This window comes from Oreochromis niloticus, linkage group LG23 (genome assembly GCF_001858045.2).
Source record: "Oreochromis niloticus isolate F11D_XX linkage group LG23, O_niloticus_UMD_NMBU, whole genome shotgun sequence".
Classification (NCBI taxonomy): Eukaryota; Metazoa; Chordata; class Actinopteri; order Cichliformes; family Cichlidae; genus Oreochromis; species Oreochromis niloticus.
This window is the reverse complement of record NC_031986.2, coordinates 20,364,372-20,382,643: the sequence shown is the minus strand read 5'-3', so window position 1 is coordinate 20,382,643 and position 18,272 is coordinate 20,364,372. Positions and strand designations below refer to the sequence as shown.

Genomic DNA, 18,272 nt, shown 5'->3' with positions numbered 1-18,272 from the left:
GGCATGTAAACAAGAATGATCAGCTTGCAGAACTAGGGCAACCTATATAGATGACAGCCGGAAGGAGCGTGTTTGGAGGTGTGGTCCTGCTCCTGAAATTCCGATACATAATCTCCAATTTAAAGCACATTAGCACAGTACCCAAAATACGCAATGAGTTAAAAAAGAAGCTACTTCAGATTATATTTGATTACCCAAAAATAGGTTTTATAGATTTGCAGAAAGAAGTTCTTCATTCTGTGGGTTTATTATTTCAGGTTTTGCTACCTGATAATTAAAGACTGCCCAAAATTTTATCTGAAAATTTTTGGGCAGATGTAGATATTTTATTCAGGAGTAAATATATCTGCAAACCGAATCATGTTTTCCCACTATAATTAGCTGTATTAGGTAGAATGCTAAATAATTTGACTCTATTCACAACCTTTTTGTGTTTTTGATATAAGTTGAATTTATTATTATGCCTAAATATTTGTATACACCTGATGGTGTTCTCCCTTCTGTTGCAACACTCGGATGTTGACACAGAGGGGTTCCATAAATGCTTGTTTGCATGTCCTTGAAAGCTAATACTTACATCTGGGCACGGTTAATTATTACTACTTGTTAAAAGAAAATTGTGTATATGTGATCAGCTACATGAAATATATTCTTTTATGGATCACTAAGCAAACCACATGTCTATGTGACTTTTCACCTAATAACTTTTGTGATGAACTTATTTACCAACTTACAGCTTCTTCTTTCTGTAAGAACATACAGATTTAGAAAAGGGGAACCTCAGCTCAGAGTTCTTAGAATAACTCTGTTATCTTTGTACACACACACACACACAAGAAAAGTATAAATAAAGCACGCAGACAATGATGAGACGCAGGTCGTGCGTCTATGACTGCCCTCGCGAGTGAAAGACAACTGCAGTGTTTGTGTTTTCTAACTCAGGGGTCTTAGCTGAAGAACTACGGGGTGATTTAAAGAAATCCCCGTCACTACTTTTAGCAGGTTCAGGTAGACATGTCGCGAAACAAGACACACTGGAAACATGTTTAAAAACAGTGAAAGAACAAAAGTCAGGGAAGGTCTGAGGGTCAGTTTTTTTGTGTCTTTTGGACACCTGAAGGGTCTGATAGCTCTGCTGAAGCATAAGAACTGCATCTTTGCTGGTTTATCTTAGCAGTGTCTGTTCAATAAAAAAAAAAGAAAGAAAACATTACTCTTTATGCTGCTTTTGGATATATAATTAAAACCAAAATTAAAAACTAAAGAGCAGTTAAAACTTTCACAGATCAGAAGTTAATCCACAATATTTTATCACTACAGTTTGATTCTTCATCAACAGAATGACCGTTACTCTGATATAGCACCAGTGGGATCATCATTTAGGAGTTTGTCATCCTGTAAAGGGTCTTAGTGTAAGTGATCCTGATGGTCTGGACATTCAGGGTCATTTTGAAGACCCAGACCCTGAACCATGGTGCTCATCTTGAGCATCTTGGCAAGGCTGGACTCCAGCATATTAAAGTAGACTTTGATGGCAGGCAGGAATGGCAAAAATGGTCATCTAAAGTTTCTACTCAGAACATCTAATACAAACACTGTACAAGCATTCTGTTGTGTCTGATGTTCTCAGTTATAAAATCTGATTATATAAAAGATTTTTGAGATTTGTTTGCCGCAATGTCCTCTGCAAAGTTTACTCTTCACACACAGGGGTGGAGCTCACCTTCAGCTTGAAGCCCTGCAGGCTATTGGTGTAGCCAACCACCGTGCCCCTCCTAACTCTCACCAGGCAGACTGTGTGAGACAACAGCTCGATGCAGTACTTGGGTTTGTCCAACTCCCCAAAGACAACACAGGCAGAGAAACAGTTCATTATTCAGACACCAACAGAGCACTGTGTAAAGTCTGACACGGGGAAACGTACTAACATCAAAATAGCACTGGTTTCCACTATAAAACATGATTACAGTGATGGACTCTGACTTATGATAAAGTGGACCAGGATGATAAGTAATACTGAAAATACTCAGAATTGATTGAATCTACTCTGACCTGCTTTTTTTGTGCCAAAAAACTTAGTTCAGGGTTAGACCTGAGTTTAACCAGGCGTCTGAGCACTGGCAAATGTTCATGTTCAGTTAATCTGTAAAAGGTCATTTCAATGTTCTTCCTGTTGATTCTTTCTGACAATCTCAGATGAGCTCACACTCAAATTAAATCTTTGTCATTGCCATGAGGAAGGACTATGAAGAGAATAAATCAGGGAGTGCTGAGGCTAAACCTTGGCCTCTCCCCATTGGACAGCCAATCACAAATATTTATTTATTTACTTATTTATTTATGTTTGGGGTTTCTTTGCCTGTCCTTTACAGTGCTGTAGCAAACAGAATTATTGTCTAATATTTATTTTCCTAAGTGTTCTATTGCTATACTGGACAACTTGATTGTCATATTTAGAAGTTTTTTATCAGGATTATTTATTTATTTATTTATTTATTTTTATTATATTTTAAGTATTTACAATCAGAACTGAGCGGACCGGGGGACTGGAAAGAAAAGACAGACAGAGCCGGGGGGGCAGGCCCTGCTAAGCAGTCACCAGGAGTGAGCCAGTGCACACCCGAGCACTCAGCCCTGGACACAGAGAACCACCAATGCACCAGCGGGTGGGGGCACCAGCCACTGGCAGGGCGTATGGTGGGGGGAGATAAGCCCCCATACCTAGGGGGAGAGAGGAGTGGAATCTAAGACCCGACCTGACCCAGACACACACAGACACAAACATTTATTCCCATCCTCACGTACACATACACAAACACTCAGCTCTCGCCCAACACAGACACACACAGAAATGAACACCGTACACACACTCACACTCCCCAAACATACTCTATACTCCAGAGTCCAGACTCTGGGGTGGAGATGAGCAGACCACCCAATCACAAATATTCCCGAGACCACTGCCTTACAATCCTTTACATCATATCTTTCTGATGTGGCTGCTTATTATTATTATGCATGTTATTTCCGATTTATGTGCTCCCTCTTCAGAACATTTTGAGCACTTTTAAAGATATCTCATATCACTGCTACTGGAATGATTCAGTTGTACGTTTCTTTTTTAAGCCTCGTGAGGTATCACAACTGCGTGTCTTACACAAGTGCTTAGACAGTGCAAAAAGCTGGATTAGCATCTCATGCTAAACCTTCCATCAAATTTTGACTCTGGTTTTACTTTAGATGGTCATTACTGTCTCTGGTTTATTCATGTTTTTATCACTTATGAAATGTTGCTAAGTTAAGTAGTATTATCTCACAACCAAAACTTGAAACTGTTGTTCATGCTTTTGTTTCTTCGAGAGTGGATTACTGTAGCTCATTATTCACCTGCCTAAAGCATCATTGGACCATCTGCAGACTGTACAGAACACTGCTTCCAGAATTCTGACCAAATCAAAAAGATTTTCTAATGTCACAGCACTACTCGTCCAGCTCCAGTGGCTTCCAGAAAACATTTCAAGATCTTGGTTCTCACTTATAGGGCTCTAAATGGTCAAGCACCGCCATATATTAAAGAAAAAGAACTCTAGCAGGTCCCTAAGGTCCTGAAAACTAAAGGTGACAAAGCCTTCTCAAAAGTACCACCAGGACTCTGGAACTCTCTCACCTTTAGTTTGAAGTCTGCAGACTCTGTTGAGCTTTTTTAAAAGCAACTAAAAACTTCTTTTTACAACTGCTTTTAAGTAACTTTTTCAGTGTACTGATGTGTAATGTTTTTTCTTGCTTCTGATCAGCACTTTGTGACCAATATCTTGAAAGGTGCTATTGAAACGAAGTTTTTACTTTACTTTTTACTTTACTTCCTCTTTTCTTCTCTCTCTTGCAATTCTATCTTCATCACTTTTGTCCATTATATCGACTATCCGTCCTCTGCATATGTCCAGTCCTTGCCTCTCTGACTTTGTCTCCATGTTTAGATCTTGTTGAATTCCTCAGGCAGCAGCAGCACAGGTCAGCTGATCACAGCCTGTAAACAAAATCTACTCACAGTTTAAATTATTACAAATTATTTCTAAGTGATTCTTTTACCATCTTAGGTTTATCTCAACAACAGCATAGAGCTATTCTTAAAAATTCACTTTGTTCTACATTACAGGTAGTCAAGATGAGCAAAATCATTAGAAAGTTTGTTCCCTTGTATTAATATTAATATTATTTTCAGTTAGGTCAGTTAGCTTGGCAAAAAACAGAAAAAAAAGCGCTGGTGGAAATCTCCTGAAGAGCTTACTTTGGAGCACTTTTTACTTTCAACTTGAATACAGATGTTGAGTCAGTACCTCAGTGTTTACCAGAGTCATTTTTAAAACAAATGTCTATACTTCTACTTAAGCAAAGAATGTCTGCACTTTTGTCACCCCTATCTGTTTGACAGTCACGGTCCTTCCCTGTACTATGCAAGTTTCAGTGACTAGTTGACATTTGGGTGCCCTCCAGCGGCAAAGAAATATATCATTCATATAATCTGTTGACTCCAATCTGCTTTTTACATGTGCATGTGGAAAGCCTTAAAAAAAAACTCCTGGTTAGACCTGCACAGTCACCAGATCTCATTCCAATAGAACACATTTGGGTTATGGTAACAGGGGTGATTCCCATTATGGAATTGTAACAACACAGTTAACCAGTGTAAAGACCATGGGCCAAATGAGGATGGCTGCAATTCATTGCGCTCTGGGTTAAGGGCCCACTTCAACTGCTGGAAATCCCCCCCATATGGGTCTCAAACCCAATCCTGGCTTAGGAGGCCAGTGCCTTATCCATTAGGCCACTAGGTCTACACGCTGTGATGCACGAGTGTAACCTGAACTTTGTGGGACGCTGTCATGTTAATATGGACAAAGATCTCTGAGGGATGTTTCCAGCACCTTGTTGAATCTATGCAATGAAAATTAAGGTAGTTCTAAAGGCAAAATGGGCTCCCACCAAGTTCTGGTAGTACCTCGGGTGTACCTAATAAAGTGGCCAGTGGGTATACACTGTAGGCTTGCCTCCCTGGCTGTTTATGTTCCCTTTTCTGTGGTTTTCTAATTTAGTCCTGGCTCTTTGTGGTCTTATGGTACTTCATGACAAAATGCAAATATGCAAACATTTAAATGTAGTCACAAAAAAGGCTTAAATGAAATAGCCAAAGTCAAATCCTAAAAATAATTAGGCTACATTTCACATATGTAAAGCTCTTTTAGACATTATCACTGAAGCCCATAAGTTGTTAAATTTCTTGTTAAAATGACTTACGTTGCTTACATTAAAGAACAGACCTGCTCCTTTACAGTTTCTCTATGAACCATCATCTTATCAGTTTCAGTAAATAACACTGATTCTATAAGCTCAATTTGCTGAAGTGCCCACAAACGTAACTTGTACAAACAGGCTGTGAGGGGGGCTGTTAAAAATATTCTGTTTACAAATATTTGGGGAATGTAGAATTCCTTTGACTCTCTCACATGGAGCTTTGAGCCCCCCTCAGAGCTTTGAGTTTATTAACCACACTGTGCTGTTTCCTTAGGTGCTTGTGAGTTAAATGAGTTTTGTGTACCTGATGTATGGGCTCAGAGTTATACATTATCTTTCCACAGGAAACAGGGTCATTGATGTGTGACCGAGCGTGTCGGGACAATGATTTTGCCCTCTGGTAAACTCAGTTAACCCCCATTTGTGAACAACAAGACCCGTTACTATAGAGTTTGGAGATACTATAAGTACCAGAGAAATCTTGAGAGAGAGCAGATTTCGCCTGCAGGTCCTCGCAGTCAGCAGCAGGAATTTAGAACCATGGTAAGTTTCTGCAGTGTCTAACAGACTCTGTAATGTCCACTTTTAAAGGTGTGATGGTGTTGCCTATTAGATTCCACAAAGCCTTTTCTAATGCTAATGTGGCCTGTTCTTGCAGCGGGAGTGCCTCTCTGTTCATGTTGGCCAGGCAGGCGTCCAGATGGGAAACGCATGCTGGGAGCTGTACTGCCTGGAACACGGCATCCAGCCGGATGGTCAGATGCCCAGTGACAAGACAATCGGGGGAGGAGACGACTCCTTCAACACCTTCTTCAGTGAAACCGGAGCTGGAAAACATGTTCCCAGGGCTGTCTTTGTAGACCTGGAACCAACTGTCATTGGTAAAATTTCCATTTTTAATATAAATTTATATATATATATATCTATATATATATAGATATAGATATATGAGGATTTTAAACGTTTTCTCATATACTCATATACAATTATTTTTCGTGGTTACAGATGAAGTCCGCACAGGAACCTACCGGCAGCTCTTCCATCCCGAGCAGCTCATCACTGGAAAAGAAGATGCAGCCAACAACTACGCCCGAGGACACTACACCATCGGCAAAGAGATCATTGACCTGGTTCTTGACAGAATTCGTAAACTGGTGAGTTTATCTACATATATTAGTTTAGAGTGTAATTATGTATGGAGGAAATAGTGCTGTTTTGTTCCCCTGCAGGCTGACCAGTGCACAGGGCTGCAGGGTTTCCTCATCTTCCACTCCTTTGGAGGAGGAACCGGCTCTGGTTTCACCTCCCTGCTCATGGAGCGTCTCTCCGTTGACTACGGCAAGAAGTCTAAGTTGGAGTTTGCAGTTTACCCAGCTCCTCAAGTGTCCACAGCCGTGGTGGAGCCCTACAACTCCATCCTGACCACCCACACCACCCTGGAGCACTCCGACTGTGCCTTCATGGTGGACAACGAAGCCATCTATGACATCTGCCGCAGGAACCTGGACATCGAGCGTCCTACCTACACAAACCTCAATAGGCTGATTGGTCAGATTGTCTCCTCCATCACCGCCTCCCTGCGCTTTGATGGAGCCTTGAACGTGGACCTGACAGAGTTCCAGACCAACCTGGTGCCCTACCCTCGCATCCACTTCCCTCTGGCCACCTATGCCCCTGTTATCTCAGCAGAGAAGGCCTATCACGAGCAGCTCACCGTGGCTGAAATTACAAATGCCTGTTTTGAACCAGCCAATCAGATGGTGAAATGTGACCCTCGCCATGGAAAGTACATGGCCTGCTGCCTCCTGTACCGTGGTGACGTGGTTCCTAAAGAAGTGAATGCCGCTATCGCCACCATCAAGACAAAGCGCACCATCCAGTTTGTGGACTGGTGTCCTACAGGCTTCAAGGTAGGCATCAACTACCAGCCCCCCACTGTGGTTCCTGGAGGAGACCTGGCCAAGGTGCAGAGAGCCGTGTGCATGCTGAGCAACACCACCGCCATCGCAGAGGCCTGGGCTCGACTCGACCACAAGTTCGATCTGATGTACGCCAAGAGGGCCTTCGTCCACTGGTATGTGGGAGAGGGAATGGAGGAGGGAGAGTTCTCAGAGGCCAGAGAGGACATGGCTGCCCTGGAAAAGGATTATGAGGAAGTGGGAACTGACAGCATTGGCGATGAAGGAGAGGAAGAGGGGGAAGAGTACTAAGTTTTAGTTTTGCATAATGATATCATTATTGTATTTCAGCAGTGAGCAATACCGTATTGGTTATATATACATATATATATATATATATATATATATATATATATATATATATATATATATATATATATATATATATATATATATATATATATATATATATACATAGATAGATAGATAGATATAGATATAGATATAGATATATACATATATAAGTATGCGTGTATGTGTGTGTGTGTGGAAAATAAACCAATTGTGTAAAGCATTTGTCTGTCTGTGCATTTCAGTTTCTCCCACTAGCTCTGTGTCTCCTCCAGCAATGAGCATGTTTGCTGTTGAACTATAGTGACTTGTCTGTTGTTGTTAGCTGATACCTGGAAGCAAACAAAGCCTGAGAGAACAGTAACTAGGGAAACCAAGTGTGAGCACGTTCTGGGAAACCTTAGGTGATAGTTTGTTGTTACAGCTCTAGAGTTACCTGCAGATGCACAGGTGAAAGATTTAACAGCTTCCAACAATAGATTACACAGGAAACAGCACACAAGGTTTACACAAAAAACATCTTCTAAGGAAAACAGGTTCCTGAAAAGGCATCAGTGGACAGTAAATCTTTACTTTAGAGGAGTGGTTCTGAAATTTATTTAGGGTTATAAGCTTTCTAAAGCACTTTAGTCAATCTACACCCATTTAGAAACTGGGGTAGTCTTTCTTAATCCTAACCTGTTAACTTCCTACAGGTCACCAACAAACCTCCTAGGTGTTGGGTTAGACTGTATAGTTTTATTTAATTCAATTTTATTTATATAGCTCCAAATCACAGTCGCCTCATGGCACTTTAAATTGTTCCGTCATAACAAGCTGTGGGTGATGGGAGGAAGACATTCTAGTTTCAGAAACCAAAAGATATTACTTTTTAGATCTTACACATTCTGGCCTACTGGTAAAAGATTTCCATCTGGGTAAATGAAACTACCCGTACCACAAACAGGACCCTGGTGACCTGGTGGTTATTAAGAAATTAATCTTTTGAGGGAAATTCCTTAGGAAAACATAATCCTTTGTTAATCTCCAGCTTTAGGTATTGCATTTATCCGGTTATCTCATACTACCACCATACTCCCCTTTTCTTTCTCCCGTGTACATAGCTGAAAGCTCTGAACTGAGACCTGCTGGAAAAGAAACAGTGATCTCAAATGTCAGCTGGCTTTGAGGAAAGCGTGTTGCAATGTTTTCCTTGGGGAATAGGCTGCCTTTGCATTGCAAATGAATCTTGACTAAAGTGGTGATGCAACGGTGAGCTGTAACAAAAGACTATTCATTCACGCTGGGGAGGTATCCGTTATCATTCATCTGCAAGATTAGAAAACCCAGGCTGCCAATGTGTCACTTTAACATGACCAAACTTCTAATTTGAGCGATATTTCATTAAAGAAGTAATGCTTGACGCACAGAAACTATTTTTTTTAATTAAAGACTTAGGAGTTAGATCCATCCACAGATAAATGTTTCCATCATATTTAAAATTTTCATTCAGATCTGAACCACAAGGTACTGACTGCACAGACAGAACAGCAGATTCTGAAAAATTAGGTGAGGTGACACAGTTATTGGCCAAAATTTCACTGTTGGTTACTTGTGTGTATAACAACAGCTTTAGTGCCTTCTGTTTGTATTGTGGGTTTTCTTTCTTGTGTTCTGCACCCTCATTTGTTATTGAAGGAGGTGGTGTTTGCTTCTTCAGCTCCTCCAGTTACCACAACATTGCAGGCTGTTGCTTGGTGATGCTTGGCTATAAAGCGGCTTCCTGCACTCGCATTTCACACACAATATCCCCAGCCACTCCTCTCAAGTGAACAAGGGACGTCTTAAAGCTCCAAAAATATGGTGAGAAACCTTTCATTTTCTAAGTTCCTCTGTTGAACAGCTTCATATGATTTCTGAGAAAAATAAACATCTCACAGGGACATTGGGTGTATAAAATGGTCTGTGATTTTTTTTTTTTTTATTAGTTTATCTCTTTCTTGGAGTGTTTTTTCTTTCCAAGTGCCTCCTGTATTTTTCTGCATCTTACTAAGTTTGGACCCTCCTTCAGTTTACTTCCTGTTTTATTTTGAAGGTTATATTCTGGTGTGGTTTTCTTTGTTTCCCCTTCCTTTCTTTGTTCTTTTCCGATCTTTCTTAAATGTCTGATTAAATTCACCTCTTCTTTTTAGCCCATAAAAAATAAGTTTAAAAAAAAAAACTATTCTGAAACCAAAACTGATTCAAATGATATTTTTAACTTACAAAGTAACTAAAATTAAATCGAAATGTATAGGAAATGTCGTTAAGTTTCGTTCTTTATTTTTAAATTTGGTCAAATTTGTCAACATAACAAGCACCAAAACTGGCACGTCTACATGACAGTATTCATGATGGTATGAGAGTGGTTTATTTTAATACTCTTTCTAAACTTCTTAAATCCCCACTACAATAAATGCCCCAGTTTATCTGTGAAAAAACTAAAACACTGAACGTAAAAATTTAAAAACAATAAAGACAAAACTGAAATGAGCAAGCCATTCTAAAAACTAACTCAAAATAAACTAAATTGAAAACAAAAAAAGATGAAAAAATAAATAAATAAGAATAAGTAGTGATAAATATGTACATCTATAATAACTCTGATATGTAGTCTGTGCATATGCCTTCAAGTCTTTGTCAGTTCATTTGAGATGTTTTTCCTGCCATTGTAGTACAGCCCTTTGTGTTCTTTAAGTTAGCAATAAAAAGTCCCTTTTTGATGCTACAAAATACAACAGAATTTCTGTCTGCCATTGGGGTTGTTTTCTGTTGAATAATCTCCTCTGATTAGTGTATTAAAGCTAGACAGAAAATCTGTGACAAAGACATTAAAATGTAGCTTTTACTTCAGATATTTGTTTGACATTTGAACCACTTGTTCTTGCAGCGTGAGTGTATCTCTGTCCATGTTGGCCAAGCCGGTGCCCAGATAGGCAATGCATGCTGGGAGCTGTACTGCCTGGAGCACGGCATCCAGCCAGATGGTCAGATGCCCAGTGACAAGACCATTGGAGGAGGAGATGACTCCTTCAACACCTTCTTCAGTGAAACCGGAGCTGGAAAACATGTTCCCAGGGCTGTCTTTGTGGACCTGGAACCAACTGTCATTGGTAAGAATGCAGGAATAACAACAGAGTGATAAATTAAGTGTCAAACCAAACCACCATTCCTAATCGTTGAGTACACTCTCAATGTCTTCCAAATACAGATGAAGTCCGTACAGGAACCTACCGCCAGCTCTTCCACCCTGAGCAGCTCATCACTGGAAAAGAAGATGCAGCCAACAACTATGCCCGAGGTCACTACACCATCGGGAAGGAGATCATTGACCTGGTTCTTGACAGAATTCGTAAACTGGTGAGTTTATCGCTTGTAATGTCATTAGATAAAATTTCCAGTGTAACTAGTAACAATGAAAAGATTTATTTTCTACCTCCAGGCTGACCAGTGCACAGGGCTGCAAGGTTTCCTCATCTTTCATTCTTTTGGAGGAGGAACCGGGTCTGGTTTCACCTCTCTGCTCATGGAGCGTCTCTCCGTTGACTACGGCAAGAAGTCAAAGCTAGAATTTGCCATCTATCCAGCTCCTCAAGTGTCCACAGCCGTGGTGGAGCCCTACAACTCCATCCTGACCACCCACACCACCCTGGAGCACTCCGACTGTGCCTTCATGGTGGACAATGAGGCCATCTATGACATCTGCCGAAGGAACCTGGACATTGAGCGTCCCACCTACACCAACCTCAACAGGCTGATTGGTCAGATTGTCTCCTCCATCACCGCCTCCCTGCGCTTTGATGGAGCCTTGAACGTGGACCTGACAGAGTTCCAGACCAACCTGGTGCCCTACCCTCGCATCCACTTCCCTCTGGCCACCTATGCCCCTGTTATCTCAGCAGAGAAGGCCTATCACGAGCAGCTCTCTGTGGCTGAGATCACCAATGCCTGCTTCGAGCCGGCCAATCAGATGGTGAAGTGTGACCCTCGCCATGGAAAGTACATGGCCTGCTGCCTTCTGTACCGTGGCGATGTGGTACCCAAAGATGTGAATGCCGCTATTGCCACCATCAAGACGAAACGCACCATTCAGTTTGTGGACTGGTGTCCTACAGGCTTCAAGGTGGGCATCAACTACCAGCCCCCCACCGTGGTTCCTGGAGGAGACCTGGCCAAGGTGCAGAGAGCCGTGTGCATGCTGAGCAACACCACCGCCATCGCAGAGGCCTGGGCTCGACTCGACCACAAGTTCGATCTGATGTACGCCAAGAGGGCCTTCGTCCACTGGTATGTGGGAGAGGGAATGGAGGAGGGAGAGTTCTCAGAAGCCAGAGAGGACATGGCTGCCTTGGAAAAGGATTATGAGGAAGTGGGAACTGACAGCATTGGCGATGAAGGAGAGGAAGAGGGGGAGGAGTTTTAAAGCTAAATTAATCAATGAGATCAAGTCTAAGTTTGTTTCAAACAAACTGAGCTGCACATTCCTGTAGGTTTTAGACAATAATCTGACAAAAGCTGTGTTTGTAGCACAGTAAAGCCTTTTGTTGCTCCTTCAGTTCTGTGAAATTAAAACTACTACCTATAAACCTTTCAAAGTTGGCAGTCACCTTGACATTTTCACTGTTGTATAATATTCTTAGACCCTGGTTTCCACTCTACAATCCTCTGTTTACAGTGACAAGATATCATGTTTACCGTGTGTCTTTTTCTTGAGACATTAAACTGACAAGTCTTTGTCTAATTATGCTGCACAACTCAAGCTTTATTTGCCCTTCCTGATAAGCTTGAATATCTAAATCGTACGTAACAAAAAAACAACGACCCAGGATTAGACCTGCTTTCCCCATAGTGTTTGGTCTTCATCCATAAAGAATAAATGTGAGGTAATCATTTGTTGCAGTTTATTTATTCATATGTTTTGGAACAAATGTGTCATTATGTTGTCTTAAGGAGGTTTTCTTTGTCATTATTTGGAAGGGAAGCTGAACGAAAGAATGCACGTTTGCAAGCTTTTCACATTTTATATGACATGTCTCAGAAATAAGTTTCAAAGCACTTAATGTAAATGACTGCAATTAAAAATAGTATAAATCTTTTCTTTTTTAATCGCTAAAATTAACAACGGGATGTGAAGAAACAACCACTTAGACTTCACGTCCAAGTTGTGTTCATTTTGGTGAGGAGATATTAAGTGAGTGTTTCAGTGTAACCTTTGTTTAACAAGGTAATTCATGAACAACACGTCGTGAGTTGAAATGGCACCCTGGCAAAAGACAAAGCTTATTGGGAAAAAGGGGGTAGGAATCAAAGGAAAAAAGTAAACACTTTTTAAAAACTTTTTTTAAAGTTAAAAGTGTTTAGGTATAAGACACACTTGTATGAATGTGTTTGTGAGTGAAGCTTGTCGCAAAAAAGCACTTTGAGTGCTCAAAGTAGATACCAGTCCGTTTAAATTTGAAAATGTCTCATAACACCCACTTCACCTGGTTGTAAAAGTTTTAATCAAATTCTTTATAGGGTAATTACAACAAAAGTTACAGTTATATGTCATCACTACAATAACGTCAGTTCAATTTTCTTTCTTTCTGCACCTTAATTTCAGTTTTTCAAACTATTTAAACTATTTTTCATCTGGCTGTCTGAGCCCAACTAATATTTAAAACTTTATTTCAAAGCCTGATGTGCAATTAGTGTAGCAAACGGTGGCCTTTAAGTCACCTTTTATCCAGACTAGCCTTTTTTGTTTCTGTGTTAACGCCACATGTGAAGACACGTCTAACAGCAGCAAGACGACATACAAAATCGGACCGTATTTGAATGCAGCACTACCCAACGTTCGTTCCCGCCAACAGGAAATTCAAACCTTCGGTTTGGCCACGCCCCGTCAAAAAAGTATAAATAAGACCGGCTGCTCTTCCGCTCTTCAGTCCTGCCTTCAGCAACCGATTCTTCAACGTCGGGTCGAAGGAGAAAACAGCACAAAAATGGTAAGCTTAGTAAACCTTTTTTTTTTTTTATTAAATCAAATAACGTTGCTTGCTTATTTTTGAATAGTCACATAATGACGGGTGTTACAATAAAAGCCAGGTTTTTGTAAAATAAATAAATGATTAAAAAACTTTTACTGTCAAACGCTATGGAATAATTTATTAAAATCTTAAAATATACCTCTAAATAAAAATATTTTGAATTAATTTAAAAAAATATTTCAGTTTTGTGTACGCATGTGCGCACTTAACATTATGTGACGTGGAAGGAGGCCAAGCTGCTGGCGCAGTTACAACTAAAGAGAGACAAAAACAAGTGCAGATCAAACCGCACGAGTTCATAATAAAAAGACGTTTTAAAGAAATAGAAATAGCCTGTAAAGGTCGTGCGCACACGTGGCATGTCTTTCTGTAAGCGGTCGTGCTGAAACTGAAACTTAGGGGTTTTTTTTTTTTTTTACTGGCGCCATTAGATAACGCCCTGTCCGTGAACGTTAGACAGAGGTGGGGATCAGAGTGGGGGCAGGGAGCAGAGCTGCTTCCGCTCTGAATGGATTTTTTTTTAAACTCCTCTCCCCGCAGGGTGATTTTTAGTGATCTGCTGTTTTTGGGAGGGGTCACCCTGCCATGTTGGAGCTCATCAGGCATGCGGAAAGCCCTACCTGAGGGTAAAACTGCAGCTCGGATGTTCCGGCATGTCCTGACACTGCACTGAAGTTAATCTTATTTCATTTCACACTCGACAATTAAATGTGGCTTGTTTTCAAAAATCTTACAAATTAAATTATGAAAAGTCTTATGAATTTAACATTTTTTAAAATAAATGTTAATGCTTAATGTCATTAAACATTCAGACACTTCCCTCTGGCCACCTATGCCCCTTTGTTTTTCATTTCAGAATATTTTTTTCTTTGATTGTACTTTATATAGTGAGTAAATTCGTGAGTTAGAGGGTAATCATTCTCAACGCCTTTGTTACTTGCTTCAAAAAAGAACCTTCACCTTCAATAAGACTAATGGGAGGTTAGTTTTTTAAATCAGATCTAGACACTTACAGAAACTTTAAAGTTCAGTCAAATTGATTAGTACAATTAGTTACACCTTTGTTAGTATCACATTTGACTCCTTTTTGCTTCTGAGGTGTCTTAATTCGTCCTGGCAGAGATTAAGATTCCTCAGATTTTGGTCTGTATTGACATGAGCATAACACTGTCAATGTAGATGTTTTGGGTGTGGGTCTATGATGTGAGTCTCCCATTCATCACATCCCAAAGGAGCTCTATTGCAGATTGAAAGACTTTGAGAAACAACCACCCAAAAATCGGAAATGGACTTAACAGGAAACCACTTTAATCTGGGTTCCAACAGCTCATTTCCAAATATAGGAAAATAAAACTGTCGGCTCACCTTTTTAGACTTTCTGTTGGATTAAAATCTTTTAGTGTTTGGAAATGGTGCAAATATTTACCAAAGCCCTGTTGTTCACAAGAATATGCAAGTTTGTTACCTCCTTAAAAAGATTTGACCTTCCTCAAAAGGAAAATAATCTGGACTGTAATTAGAGTAAGGGTATAATTTATATAGACTTTTCCTGTTTATGATCTGTGTATTTGCTAAACAAGATCAAAATATTAAAACTGTGATAAGGTGCCCTTTTAACCAGGGTTTTCCATGCACTCACCCAAATGTAAATAACCAGTTTTGGTAACAAAGATTACTTATTCAAACATACATGACAGTCTTAAATATTTGATCATTTATAGACTGCTTTAAAGTGCAGTTCTGAGATAAACATTGTAAATGCAAAACAAGAGCTAGGCTAACTGATCTTTTCCTCTGCTCTTCCACAGCGTGAGTGTATTTCAATGCACGTCGGCCAGGCCGGAGCCCAAATGGGCAATGCATGCTGGGAGCTGTACTGCCTGGAGCACGGCATCCAGCCGGACGGTCAAATGCCCAGTGACAAAACTATCGGAGGAGGCGACGACTCCTTCAACACCTTCTTCAGTGAGACTGGCGCTGGCAAACATGTTCCCAGAGCAATCTTTGTGGACTTGGAGCCGACAGTCATCGGTAAATATTTCTAAATGTGCAGTTGTGTAACATGAGAAAGCTTAAACTAATGTTGACGATCCCCACAAACGACTACAGATGAGCAAATAGTCAATCAGATACACATCATTCTCCAGTATATTTGCGACTTCACCAGATAACAAGACATCGACCCCTTTCTTTTTCTCCTGTCATTTTCTGCAAACTGCTTTGATCCTTTCCCTGCTCATACCAACACTGCTGGCTCTGAGCTCTGGATAACTTTAGCCACTTTGCTTTTGTTGGCGTCACCAGGAACGTTTTTGTCATGTTCTCAGGCTTTGTATCACTCAATCAGTGGAACGGCCTCTTGATGTTTGTCATAGTTTCCCCTGTCAAATTCATAGTTGGCCAGACAGGTTTTACTACACAAATCTGGCTTTCTTCTGACTAATGCTACCAATCTTCCATTTATACTATTTATTCCTGATGTCATTACCTTTTTTAAACTCCTGCACAGTTGGTGTGGAGCACCCATAATTTCGTTGTGCATGTACCATAACAATAAAGGGCTATTCTAATAGAATAGAACAGAATAGCTAGTTAGCTGCTCACTGTTGGTGCTAGCAGCACAAGTGAGGCACTTGAAAGCAAAACTAACTAAACTAGCAAAACTAAACTACACATGTTTTAGTTTTGGCCTTCACATAGGAATTGGTCCACAAGCTGTTTGAGGCAACTGCAAAAGTCAGACTTTATAATTTTTAAGTTGGGTTGCCATCCATTATGACTTGGGCATTAAAAGTGTTGAGTCACAAATTTTTCAAATAAAATAAATGTGGTCGAGTTACTTTAAGTTTCTTGTAGGAAGCCATTTCATAACCCCTCAGTAAATGGTCTAAAATAGGCTTAAATATGGCTTCATTATGAAAATCTGAGAATAAATGATTTTGCTCATGGCATAACTTTTTGCAGCTTTGGACACAATATAAGAAAGGCACCCAGTGCTTCAGGATGAAGTGGAGCACCACTAAAGGTCCATTTGTTTGTTCCTCAGATGAAGTCCGTACAGGAACCTACCGCCAGCTTTTCCACCCCGAGCAGCTCATCACTGGAAAGGAAGATGCAGCCAACAACTATGCCCGTGGTCACTACACAGTGGGTAAAGAGATCATTGACCTGGTTCTTGACAGGACTCGCAAACTGGTGAGCACAAATCTTTGGAACATGTTAAAGCTGGTGCTTTTAATAAGACTTGAGGGTTAACGTTTCAGACACTTGATTTTCCAGGCTGACCAGTGCACAGGGCTGCAGGGTTTCCTCATCTTCCACTCATTCGGCGGAGGAACCGGCTCCGGTTTCACCTCTCTGCTCATGGAGCGTCTCTCCGTTGACTACGGCAAGAAGTCTAAGTTGGAGTTTGCAGTTTACCCAGCTCCTCAAGTGTCCACAGCCGTGGTGGAGCCCTACAACTCCATCCTGACCACCCACACCACCCTGGAGCACTCCGACTGTGCCTTCATGGTGGACAACGAAGCCATCTATGACATCTGCCGCAGGAACCTGGACATTGAGCGTCCCACCTACACCAACCTCAACAGGCTGATTGGTCAGATTGTCTCCTCCATCACCGCCTCCCTGCGCTTTGATGGAGCCTTGAACGTGGACCTGACAGAGTTCCAGACCAACCTGGTGCCCTACCCTCGCATCCACTTCCCTCTGGCCACCTATGCCCCTGTTATCTCAGCAGAGAAGGCCTATCACGAGCAGCTCACCGTGGCTGATATCACCAATGCCTGTTTTGAGCCAGCCAATCAGATGGTGAAGTGTGACCCTCGCCATGGAAAGTACATGGCCTGCTGCCTCCTGTACCGTGGTGATGTGGTGCCCAAAGATGTCAATTCAGCCATTGCCACCATCAAGACAAAGCGCAGCATTCAGTTTGTGGACTGGTGTCCTACAGGCTTCAAGGTGGGCATCAACTACCAGCCCCCCACTGTGGTTCCTGGAGGAGACCTGGCCAAGGTGCAGAGAGCCGTGTGCATGCTGAGCAACACCACCGCCATCGCAGAGGCCTGGGCTCGACTCGACCACAAGTTCGATCTGATGTACGCCAAGAGGGCCTTCGTCCACTGGTATGTGGGAGAGGGAATGGAGGAGGGAGAGTTCTCAGAGGCCAGAGAGGACATGGCTGCCCTGGAGAAGGATTATGAGGAGGTGGGAACCGACAGTGTTGGAGAGGAGGACGAGGGCGAGGAGTACTAGGCTGCTGGAAGGTCCATCTGCTGATTGCTGTAGACCAGTGTTTGCAAAGCAATATTGGACTTGTACCTTAAGTTCTGCACATTCCAGCCAGCAATGCATTTGTTCCAAATAAAACCATGATAATAAAGTTATACTGTGTCTGTTTACTTTAGGGATTGCATTCATTCAGACCGAAAGTTGTAATGTGTACATTCTATGAAACATTAAGTCCAGAGAATTGAAGTTGGGTTTTTTGTTGTTTTGTTTTTTAAACATACAGTAAATGCTTGGAAATGAGTGACTCAAACCTGGTTAGCTGGAAGAAAAAAGATTAATCTAAACATTTGTAGCTCCAGCTAATTAAATTGAAGAGTCTATGAAGAGCTATTCTAAATCTAATGGATTAAAATGGTGCAAGTATAGCTAACTGGTATGCATGGATTTAGTTCTA

General features: G+C 41.2%; 2 protein-coding genes across 3 annotated transcripts; both read left to right on the top strand.

Annotated features, from left to right (window-relative positions):
* The first annotated feature begins 5,817 nt into the window (after nucleotides 1-5,817).
* Nucleotides 5,818-12,451, top strand: LOC109197098 (tubulin alpha-1A chain). 2 transcript variants are annotated; one of them, XM_019352247.2, is made up of 5 exons: nucleotides 5,818-5,835; nucleotides 5,951-6,173; nucleotides 6,298-6,446; nucleotides 6,522-7,455; nucleotides 11,936-12,451. In XM_019352247.2, the coding sequence occupies exons 1-5, from the start codon at nucleotides 5,833-5,835 to the stop codon at nucleotides 11,980-11,982; spliced, it is 1,356 nt and encodes a 451-aa protein (XP_019207792.2). In that variant the 5' UTR covers nucleotides 5,818-5,832; the 3' UTR covers nucleotides 11,983-12,451. The 2 variants fall into 2 exon arrangements, with proteins under 2 accessions (XP_019207792.2, XP_019207771.1); XM_019352226.2 differs by lacking the exons at nucleotides 5,818-5,835; nucleotides 5,951-6,173; nucleotides 6,298-6,446; nucleotides 6,522-7,455 and adding exons at nucleotides 9,295-9,383; nucleotides 10,450-10,672; nucleotides 10,771-10,919 and having other exon boundaries at nucleotides 11,002-12,451.
* A 939-nt stretch (nucleotides 12,452-13,390) lies between these two features.
* Nucleotides 13,391-17,973, top strand: LOC109197038 (tubulin alpha chain). The gene is made up of 4 exons (XM_019352023.2): nucleotides 13,391-13,546; nucleotides 15,397-15,619; nucleotides 16,635-16,783; nucleotides 16,868-17,973. Exons 1-4 carry the CDS (start codon nucleotides 13,544-13,546, stop codon nucleotides 17,840-17,842), a joined length of 1,350 nt encoding a protein of 449 aa, XP_019207568.1. The 5' UTR covers nucleotides 13,391-13,543; the 3' UTR covers nucleotides 17,843-17,973.
* Nucleotides 17,974-18,272: the final 299 nt, after the last annotated feature.